The 11,645-nt window shown below is 42.0% G+C and overlaps 1 protein-coding gene across 1 annotated transcript in view; it reads right to left on the reverse strand.

Annotated features, from left to right (window-relative positions):
- Nucleotides 1–11,645, reverse strand: part of CCDC146 (coiled-coil domain containing 146) — a 108,538-nt gene that overhangs the window by 830 nt on the left and 96,063 nt on the right. Inside the window, exons 16-18 of the mRNA XM_028158445.2 lie at nucleotides 8,373–8,501; nucleotides 6,170–6,307; nucleotides 1,956–2,204 (exon numbers count right to left, since the gene is read on the reverse strand). Coding sequence (XP_028014246.1) covers nucleotides 1,956–2,204; nucleotides 6,170–6,307; nucleotides 8,373–8,501 — 516 coding nt within the window. The remainder of the gene's footprint in view (nucleotides 1–1,955; nucleotides 2,205–6,169; nucleotides 6,308–8,372; nucleotides 8,502–11,645) is intronic.

Here is an 11,645-nt window from a genome sequence, read left to right on the forward strand (position 1 = left end):
CTAACTTCCAGTGTGTTCCAAACTCAGTATCTTTCATCATGGTTTTATTGTTGACAGAGGTAGGACAATCTATTTTCTTTGGTAAGTCATTGGTGAACAAGTGTTAGAAAGGAAGAGATAAGAAGATAGGTGGAACCAGAGGGAAGATGTGGTCAGTAGTTTTCCTTGACCTTCAAGGGCCTCAAGTTTCTGCCTGTGCTTCTGGAAAACAGACAACTCTCTTACAGCATGAAAAATAACTCTAAATAATGGAGACAGGTAAATGATGCTGTGACATCCTCGGTAAAACCTGAAGGTGCTAGTAAATACAGTTCCGGGCAGTGTAGGAATTACAAACCAGGCCCTGTTTTCAGATATTCCTAACTTATGTTTGGAATGTGCCTTTTCCTTGGGCTAGTTAGTGAACAATTATCTTTTTGAAGAATCTACTTGGCAGTCTGAGAGTGAGTTGTAGGTCCCCAAGACACAGTCTCCTTAGAAAGAGATGCCCAATTCCATTCTACAAATATTGAAAGGTCATGGGTTTAGGCAGAAGAACTGGGTACCCAATGTGCAGGTGGAACCAGTGATGGACCTAGACGTAGGCCAGTGGCAGGAGAAAAAAGGGATGGCATTGAGGCCAAGGGTGCACACCAACTGCAGAGTCTGCAAAGGCTGTGACAACCTTGGTGTGCTGGAGGCCTCACAATAGGCTGTTATGGCTGTAGCAGGTGGACATGGAAGAGTAAGGTGTGGTTTGAGCAGGGGTGCAAGGACAGAGACTGGAGACCTATGGATACTAGTAAAACCAAAGCCAGCCTCGCCTGGTCATTGCCGTGTCAGTGGGAGTCTGTGGTGTTCAGCCACACTAGCCACGAAGTAAGATTGTGGAGTGGAACTTGGTGTTTGCCAGATGTTCTCCAGAGAATACTATGGTGCTTTGAACTATTGTACTTTGATTTGTCTACACAATATCTTTTTTTGTTGTTAATCCTCCCTAGAGGATATTTTTCCATTGAGTTTTCAAAGTGGCATTGGGGGGGAGGGTAAAAACAGAGAGAGAGAAACATCAAGTGAGAGAGACACATCGATTGGTTGCTTCCTCCATGCGCCCCAACCAGGGCAAGGGATCAAGCCTGCAACTGAGGTACATGCCCTTGACCAGACTCAAACTTGCGACCTTTCAGTCTGCGGGCTGAAATTCTAACCACTGCGAAAAACCTAGGGCTTTACATAATAATAATATTAATTAAAAAAACACCCTGCCAGCTGATTTCTCAACAGAAACTATGCAGGGCAGACGGGAGTGGCAAGAAATATTCAAAGTGATGAATAGCAGAACCTACAACCAAGATTACTCTACCCAGCAAAGCTATCATTCAGAATTGAAGAGCAGATAAAGAGCTTCACAGATAAGAAAAAGCTAAAGGAGTTCATCACCACCAAACCAGTATTATAGGAAATGCTAAAAGGTACTCTTTAAGAAGAGGAAGAAGAAGAAAAAGGTAAAGATAAAAATTATGAACAACAAATTCATATCTATCAACAAGTGAATCTAAAAATCAAGTGAATTAAAAATCTGATGAACAGAATAAACTGGTGAATATAATAGAATCAGGGGCATAGAAAGGGAGTGGACTGACAATTCTCAGGGGGAAAGGGGTGTGGGGGGTGTGGGAAGAGACTGGACAAAAACCATATACTTATGGATGAGAACAGTGGGTGGAGGGGGGAAGGGCAGAGGATGGGGTGGGAACTGGGTGGAGGGGAACTATGGGGGGGGGGAAGAGGAACAATTGTAATAATCTGAACAATAAAGATTTATTAAATTAAAAAAAAAACCCCAAATTTCTTCTGATTGTTTGGACTATGTATGGTAGAGTGGGGAATTTTTCATATATTTTGGGAAGATTTAAACCCTTGAAAACATCCCTTCCCAGCCATTTTACAAATGCAATGTAAGAGCCTAAAGGTACCTGAGACTTTTCGGCGATGGCCATGGCATACATTTCTTCATCTCGAAGTACTTTCAACCATTCTCTCTCAATCTCTTTATTGAGGGGCAGACCCTTTTCTATCCTGGAATTGCAAGAGAAGATGAAGTCTTCTTTCTCCTTGACTTCCTTCTGGAGTTCAATGGTCAGAGCTTGCTTCATGGACAGCTCAGCAACAAGAGCCATCAGTTTTTCAGTAGCATTTTTAATCTTTTTCTGGTAGCCATTCATCTAGAATGAAAGAACCCAAGGCTTAACTTATGTACATGTTCCGTGAAGAATTTAAGAAAATGGCAGGCTGCGGGCTGTCTATAATGTGGGGGACAAATAAGAATTGGATGAGACCTCAGACACCCTAGCTGCGTAAATAATGATGAGGAGGGGAAAAGAAAGACGTTCATCAAGTTACTAGCTGTCCAGGCGGGTAGTAGTGAGGGGAATAGTGAAGTCTCTCTATTTTAAAGAGGTGATAAAGAGAGGGAAATAGAGTCTTCTCTTTATTTTAAAGAAGTGATAAGGAGAGGGAAATAGAGTATTCTTGATGTCTAAATTCTGGCTTACTTAGGCCACGTTATTAATTTGTCACGTATCCAGTGGGGGGGGGGGGAAATCTGGTAGAACAAAAACTATATTTAAAAGTTATTCTTTACTTATATAAGGTAATCAGCAGAGGCTCTGCATCTGAAATAATTTTTAATGGAAACAGTCACACCTCAACATGTTTGTATTATTGATCATAATTTCTGGGGTGCATAATTATTAAGTCATAAACAATCATGTGCCGAACTGGGGAAAATCTGGCCACTAATTTGAAGTGAAACGTTCTGATTGTATGTGTGTCTTGACCATTTCACATCAGCTATTTATCATCAAAGAATTAAAGGACAGGGCTCAGTGGAATAATTGATTTTAAAAGACGGGAAAGAAGTGAAGTTGGAATTGGTGGTTCCTCTAAGCTTTCTGGCCCATAGCACAACCTTTCAGGGTGGCCGTGGCCATGGCGGGGCACTGAGTGGTGACTCCCCCACCTGCCAACACTGCCATATCACCTTGCTGTATTTCTAATTTATAACCTGTCTCACCACCGACATTGTGTTATATATGTATGCATTAGCTATTGGGTTACAGTCGGTCGTCCCACAAGAAGGTACTACTCTTCATGAGGACAAGGCCTGCTTGTTTTATTCATCACATTCCCACTATCCAGGATGTGCTTGGAACATAGGAGGCACCAAGCAAAATTATAGTAGAATGTTTGTTAAATGAAGGCATGAGTAAATTCTTAGTCTATTTCAATCCTTCAGGCTCTTGAACCAGGGTACTTGGAGACATGAATGTGAACTTCCAAACAACTGCACCTGACCTTGAAAGACTTTTCTTCTTCTAATAGAGCACACACCGGTCTATCTGTGCATTTGCTTAGAAGATTGTTGCTGCCAGTGATGTACCTGCCTCTGAAAATGTAATGACTGGTTATTATGTGCACACTTTGTCTTCTTAAGGGAATATAAATTTGTAAACTCTTCTACACTGTCGTAATTTTGAGGGAGCACACACTGAATCAAAGACCGCCATTTAAAGGATCAGGGGTGATTCATTATCTTTATCCAATTTCATTAATTAATCAGTCACTGCACGCTGGAGTGTTGTGTGTATGTGTAACCAGCCAACCTCCTTCTTCTCTATATAAAAAAAAGGATGATGTTAGATCCTGGGTTGGTCTGAGTTTTTGCTGAGATTTTCCATTCATTTGGGAAACTTGGAAGATGAGCCATAAGCTACCTGGGGAAGATGAGAGGCTTGAGGTGACACGCATTCTTGTTGGGCACCCACAAAAAGCTAGGCTACTTCTGCTGACTATGTAATGCCTGCAACGACTTCAGCTGATATCACACCCATTTCACGGATCAGGAAACTCAGTTTTAAGGTCATTTATGTATCTTTCTTCAGGTCATTTGCTAGTCTGAGATCTGAACGTATTTCTATCTTCAAGTTATGGTTACTATGAGGACATTATAATTTTAAATGGAGAAGAAAAACCAGACAGAGAACGTGGAAGGTGGGGAAGGAGAGGGTAGATAAACCACTGGGCCAGAACTCAGTTACAGTAGGACCTTCCCTACACTTCCAGCATTTCTCCAGGATTACTGTTGATTTTGGGAGACACTGCCATCAGCTTTGACAAGCAGCCCTCAGTAAACACTGACTTTCTCCAAAGAAAGGGAAATTCATTTTGCAAAAGGAAGGAAGGCAACATTTAAAGAAACATCAGACTTGCTAATTCAGGCAAAGTTTAGGAGCCTTAACCTTTTTTTTTTTTTTTTTTAATTGCAGAGAGGAAGGAATAAGGAGAGAGAGAGAAACATCAATGATGAGAGAATCATTGATCGCCTGCCTCCTGCATGCCCCTTACTGGGGATTGAGCCCGCAACCTGGGCATGTGCCCTTGGCCAGAATTGAACCTGGGACCCTTCAGTCCCCAGGCTGAGGCTCTATCCACTGAGCCAAACAGGCTAGGGCTTAACATTCTTATTTTATGAGGTGAAGTTGTGAATTGCACGAGCTGCGATGACCATCCACCTGTGTAAGTCATCAGAACAAAGTGTGAAAGCCAGATAAATGGCACAGGAGGCTTGAGATTTACAATAATTTCTGCTTGAGTTGGTGGGCCAGAAATGTGTTTAGAACAGGACTGACTGTTTACTTTTTAAATAAACGTTGTCCTAGAGTTTAGTGCACCCGAGGCATTTGGGGAAACTAAGAAGAAGGAGGAACAGTCATTGCCCTGTGGAGCCCACAGTTAGGCATGAATGTTACCATGATCTGTTTTCCCGTCTGCCTCCCCAAACTCGACACTGTGAACGGTGTGCCCCTTCCTCTCTGCTCCTGCCCCCAGACCTCGCATGACGGGAGCTCGTAGTAGCTCAGTATTGCTGGCTAGCTAAACTCCCTGTGCAGCCACAGTGGGATGCTCCAAGGGGCCCTGGAGGCCAGGCTGTGGTGCAAGGCCCCTCTGAGACACAATCACCAACCCCTCCTGCTGTCTGCTCCTTTCCAGGTACCTTCTAGCAGTCCCAGTCGGACCCTATGGTGTTGAATCGCGGTCCTGTTACAGTATTTTAAGTTTATGAAATCAGGAAGCTCTGTGTCACTGGCCTCTCCTCACTAGTGGGGCCCAGTGGCGACTCCACCCCATGGTGTAACAGGCCCATGTTTGAGTGACTGTTGTCTTCAATGGTTCCCTTCCATTTCTGGGTTCTGGCTGAGTTCCCATGCAGTCCAACTGTTGTTTAAGTGAAGCCTTCCATTCACAAGGAGCTCAAAAGGATTTAACTTGGCACATGGAATCCTATCTAATAAAAGAGTAATATGCAAATTGACCATCACTCCAACACACAAGATGGCTGCCCCCATGTGGACACAAGATGGCCACCACAAGATGGCCAGCAGGGGAGGGCAGTTGGGAGGGACCAGGCCTGCAAGGGAGGGCAGTTGGGGGCGATCAAGCCTGCAGGGGAGGGCAGTTAGGGGTGACCAGGCCGGCAGAGGAGGGAAGTTGGGGGTGACCAGGTCTGCAGGGGAAGGCAGTTAGGGGCAAACAGGCTGGCAGGGGAGCAGTTAGGGGGTGATCAGGCTAGCAGGCAGAAGTGGTTAGGGGCAATCAGGAAGGCAGGAAGGCGAGCAGTTGGGAGCCAGCAGTCCTGGATTGTGAGAGGGATGTCTGACTGCCCATTTAGGCCCGATCCTACCAGGATCAAGCCTAAACGGGCAGTCGGACATCCGATTGGGCCTAAACGGGCAGTTGGACATCCCTCGAGGAGTCCCAGATTGGAGAGGGTGCAGGCTGGGCTGAGGGACACTCCCCCATGCACAAATTTTGTGCACCAGGCCTCTAGTATAAAGTTAACGATTGTCATATTTGAGTAAGTGCCCAGTTAAGTGAAACTTGTATACTGCCATTTAAAAGCTTAGGTTTTCCTACTTTAAAGTGACTTCATTCAAGGAACAAGATGCGAACTTACTTTGAACTATTATCTAAGCATCCTATTTACATTTTAAATTCTACATCCATTCTGCTTCTCTGTCATATAGCCTAATCTCTCCAGCGCTCTGCTCAGTAAGCAAAGCATTCGGTGGGAAATGAACCGCAATAAAGCAGTAAGGGCAGAAGAGAAAAGGCAGGGTCTTGGACAGACCTTCTTGGCCAAGAGCAGTGTGTCCTCTTTGCTGGCCTCAGTTTTGCTACAGATCCTGTCCGTGAGCCGGGAGACCTGTTCATAGATGAAATCCTTTTCCAGTAACTGCTCCTCCTTCTTGGCCAGTTGTAGTTCCAGCTACAGTAAAAAACAATTGCAATTGAAAGGGGGAGAAAGGTCATACAAGTAAAAACTTCTCCCCCCGCCCGCTCCCCCTCCCTTAGTGAAGACACATTGTTTTTGTAGTTGCTAAGATTCCTTTAGAAAGTCTTTAGAGCTGGGCTAAGGCATGGCTTCCCCTGCCACCCCCCACTCCTGCAGATAGCTCTGAAAATTCTTCCTCGACATGGCAGAGAATGGCCCTCTCACCTCAATCTACCTTCCATTGCCCTTCCTCTGACATACTCCCATTAGGAAGGCATGTTAATCCCTTCAAGATGCCAAAAAAATTTTTGGGGGGGACTATGATACAAAGGTGGGCATCTTGAAACCACTCAATTTTTACTTCTTTTGGCAATGTTTAAAGTCAAGTTTAGGTTTTGTTACTAGATTACAATCAAGGTCTACTATATTAGTGGCTAGAATAATGAAGGATAAATCTATCCCCATAACCTGAAAACTAGTACAGATATCTGTGACACTGAACAACAAGGGGCAAATAGATGCTATTTTAAGAAATAATATTTGGGTATCCAAGATGGCGGTGGAGTAGGTGGAAGGTACATTCACTTTCTCCCAGGACCAAATTGATATTATAAACTAAATTATAGAATGATCAACTTGAATAACCAACTGAAGACATAAGAGAAGTCTCATAACCAAGGATTTACAGAAGAAGCCACATTGAGGCTGGTAGGAAGGGCGGAGACAGGAAAAGGGCTGGCCCCACTCCCATGGGCAGCAGCTGAGATACTGGAGGGTTATCTCATCTGTTGGGGTTCCCCTGAGAAGTGTGGGGTCTCAACCCCACACCAGGCTCCCCAGCCCAGAGCACAGAGGTGGGAAGAGGCACTCACATAAAATCTGGCTGTGAAAATGAAAATCATCAGGGATTCTGACCACTAGGGAAAGACAGGAGTCTCCTAGAAATCCACAAACTCCCTTAAAGGGCCAACACACAAAATCTCATTCATAGCCACTCACCCTGGGCTCCAGTGGAGGGAAGGTGGAGTGGACTAGAGTCATGTGAAGAGAAACTGGAGTTTGTAGCTCTGGGGAGAGAGCTTAAGGGACAACCCCCAGGGCTCCTGAGCTGAGTCGCCCACACTGTAGAGGCCATCTTTCTTGGGTGGAGCACTCCCCTCCTCATGGCATCAGCCTGGTGGAATGCAATAGCCCCACTCTCTGGTCTCCCTCCTGCATTAGCCTAATCCCAAAACTAGATAAAGACACTACAAAGAAAGAAAATTACAGGCCAATATCCCTGATGAACGTAGATGCTAAAATTCTCAACAAAATAGTTGTGCAATAGATTCAGCAAGACATTAAAAAGATCATACACCATGATCAAGTGGGATTTATTCCGGGGTTGGTACATTACCGCAAATCTATAAACGTGACACACCACATCAACAAAATGAGGGATAAAAAACACATAGTTATATAATAAATGGAGAAAAAGCATTTGGTAAAATCCTGACCCATTTATGATAAAAACTCTCAGCAAAGTGGTAATAGAGGAAACATACCTCAACTGACAAAGGCCATATAGGACAAACCTACAGCCAACATTATACTTAATGGGCAAAAACTACAAGCATTTCCCTTCAGATCAGAAGCAGCTGGGAGATACAAGGTAATGGAAGGGGACTTGACTTGGGATGGCGAACACGCAATACAACATATAGATGATGCATTATAGAATTGTATTCCTGAAACCTAATTAATTTTTTTCTTTCTTTTAAATATGTTTTTAAAATTGATTTTTAGAGAGAGAAGAAGGGAGAGGGATAGAGAGATAGAAGCATTGATGAGAAACATCATCCATCAGCTGCCTCCTGTATGTCCCCTATTGGGGAATGAGCCTGCAACCCTGGGAATGTGCCCTGACTGGGAATTGAACCGGTGACCTTTTTGTTCATGGGTCAATGCTCAACCACTGAGCAACACTGGCCAGGCCATATATTATTTTATTAGCCAATGTCAACACAATAAATTTAATAAATAAATAAAAAATAAAAAATAAGAAAGAAAGAATATTTACCGAATCCAATTTTTTGATCATTTCTTCTGTAGTCATATCTTTCCCTGGAAGGAAGCGGATTCTGTTCTTACCCTCAGGATTTACAAACTCTTTCTCCAGGTCTTTTATTCTGTCTGTACACTGTGAAAACTATTTAAAAAGAAACATTAACTTTAAAACTAAGTCTCCTGCTCGTAAATCTTAAAATCACATAGCCAAGGGTTTTTAGCATCTTTGAGAAGGACTGACACAGACAAAGGTGGAAGACAATTCTTAACACCCAATCAGCTGGAACTTGAGGTTAAGCAATGCTTCTGCTCACTTTGGTGCCATGAGGAGGATGTCTGTAATTGACCCTGCAGAGAAGGCAGTGACTTCTGAGTCATCAAAGAAAAGGCTGATTTTACAGCCAGTCCTTTGTTACTTTCCATTTCATGGGATGTTGTGTGGTTGCAGAGCTCAGACTTGCCATCTTTACTGACGGTTGTTACAGAGGCCAAGGCAGACAACATACAAGGTATGGGACATAATAGACTCCAGTTTAAAACCCTTTGCTGGCAATAGGCTTAGTGGCGTCCCACAGGAGAATGAAGTTCTTCATTACTAGGTCAGTACAATGTACAGTCTATGAGAAATAGACTGAACTATTTATATATTTTTTTGCTAAATACCCAAAATAATATCTTATATATCAACTATATTTGTTGAATTAATGAGACTTTGGAGGTAGATGTAGAAATATGGCCACTCCAAGTAGAAGTGGCAGCCACCCTGAGTTTTTGTTTTATAGGGAGATGTGGAACATGATGAAAACCAAGAGTTAGCATTTTTAGCTTTTCTACTGAAAACCTGCATAATTTCAAGGAAACCATTTATCTTCTCTAAGCCAGTTTCTTCAAATGTCAAATTGGAAGATAAGGCTTAATCTAATAGTGTTGATCTAGTAAATGAGATAATATATTTAAGAAACTTCATGTGTCCAAGATGATAGAATTTAAAATTTTTAATTTATGCTCCTGACAAAAATAATTTTAACTGGGGACATAAATAATTTGATTTTTTTCTTTTTTCCCCCCTCTCTTTCCACACTTCTTAATTGCCATCAATATGGAATTTTAAAGTATACACCCATATGTCATTAAGCATTTGCTCAGCACAACATTTCCTTCTCTTAATTAGGAAATTAAATAGGAAGCAAAATATGGTGCTTGCTTATCCAGCGGTGCCTCGATGGATCTTATTTCCCCATGGGCCATTGAGGAAAAATGGTTTACTTTTTCTATATAAAATGGTGTTCCTGTATCCTACAGTAGTTCATGTGATTTCCAAGATCCCTAAAAAGGACCTCTAATTGCAACATCCAGGAATATATGACTCATGATTATCCTTGGATTAAACTGTTGAATGATTAAAAACTATTCCAAACAGCTGAAAAAACGCAAACCTTAAGAGAATTCCAAAAATGGGAAGACTTTGAAAAACAAAAACGCAGAAGCTTTATCAAATAACAGGCTATGGCAGGGATCCGGCACTGTCAGGCAGGGTACAAAATGGCTTGCCTGAAGCTCAAAATTTCACACACAGTCCTTCAAAGGGCCCACATAGTTAGTGCTGGGTAGACAATTAAATGATTAAGTGAAGTGTGGAGACTAATGGGAAACTTTCTATTTAACTGTTCTTATGCTTGTTAGAACTAACTCTGGTAGAACAGGTAGCGGATATAACACAAATCCATATGTCTCAATTCACCCGCAGCCAGAATGGTAAAGGATCCCATTAGGCAGGGCATACTATCACTCAATGCATAATATTCCCTCTCGGGTAATCTGAATTCATAGTTCATACTGGATAAGTGATTTCATATAATGAAATGCCAAGTATATATGTTTTAAGAAAAACTCATTTTATCCACTGAATAGAATTATTGATTTACAATGAACAGAGTTAAAATGCTTACATAATGGAGAGTGAATTTTTCTCTTGTGGGCCTTATTGAATTTATTTATTTATTTATTTATTTATTTATTATTTATTTATTTATTTTACTGCTTTCTTTTGTGTTTATTTTTTAAATTTTATTTTATTGTTTAAAGTATTACATATAGTAGCACATATATCTCCTTTTTTCCCCCGCATTGACCTTCCCCCAGCCTCCCCTACCCCCTGCCGCATGTCCTCATCCCACGCCCCCAGTGTCTTGTGTCCATTGGTTGTGCTTATATGCATGCATACAAGTTCTTTGGTTGATCTCTTTCCCCCCCTCCCCAACACTCCCCAGCCTTCCTGCTGTAATTTGACAGTCTGTTCGGTGCTTTACTGCCTCTGTATCTATCTTTTTGTTCATCAGGTTATAATGTTCTTTATTTTCCATAAATGAGTGCTTTCAGGTGGTATTTTTCTTTCATTGCTTTGAATTTAGTTCCTTTGTTCTGCTGGGCATCTTGACAGTTTAATATGGGCAAAGATGGCCCTGAAACTATATTTTGGGAAAGAGCTAGAGAGAGCCAAATGAGTCTGTAAAATGGAGTGAGACAAGTATGAAGTGCCTGGGGGACAACCTGGGATGGTGAGGCTGTGGAGGGCAGATGGGGGATGAAAGATGGAAAGACAAGCCAGTGGAATGGAGCTAGAGGAGGGTGCTACCTGGGGTAATGCAGGCGGGGACTGTTCCCAGTGATAGAGTGGCCCTACGGAGCTTGGAAGGGCATGGCTGCCTGATACTTAACTTGAAATTCTTTGCATTTCTGTACCGTGACCTCTCACACTGTTGCCCCAAATCTTCAAGAAAGTCAGTTCACAGACAAAGGCCTTGCATGAATGGTCCTGTGTAGATGCAGGCTGAAGATGCTGGATGGTGAAGGGGTGGACCAGGCACTATGTGATGAGGGGATCTGTGAATCCCCTTGATGTGGTTAAATTAAAAAGCAGGACCCCAAACTGTGTTTACAACACAAGCTAATAAAAACCTTTTACTTGTACACCTAGAAAAAGACTAGAAGGATCTCTTCCAGATTTTTGATAATTTTAATAGTGGTTATATCTTGGGGATAAAATTTTATTTTCTTCTTTAAAAACTTTGTATTTTTTTTCAAAACTTGATTAATGTGTCTTAATTTTATAATCAGAAAAAAAATCTGAAAGCCACCTGACATTTTAGAAACTTGTTATAGGTTAAAATTTGTTCCTACACTAAGTCGATGGAAAAAAGTTCAAGCCACAGTTTTTTTTTTTTAGTTTAATTTTTTCTTATATTTTCATAAAAAATTGCAATTATTACATGCGAAGAAAGCAGCT

The sequence above is a fragment of the Eptesicus fuscus genome, chromosome 14 (assembly GCF_027574615.1).
Source record: "Eptesicus fuscus isolate TK198812 chromosome 14, DD_ASM_mEF_20220401, whole genome shotgun sequence".
In the NCBI taxonomy this organism is placed as follows: Eukaryota; Metazoa; Chordata; class Mammalia; order Chiroptera; family Vespertilionidae; genus Eptesicus; species Eptesicus fuscus.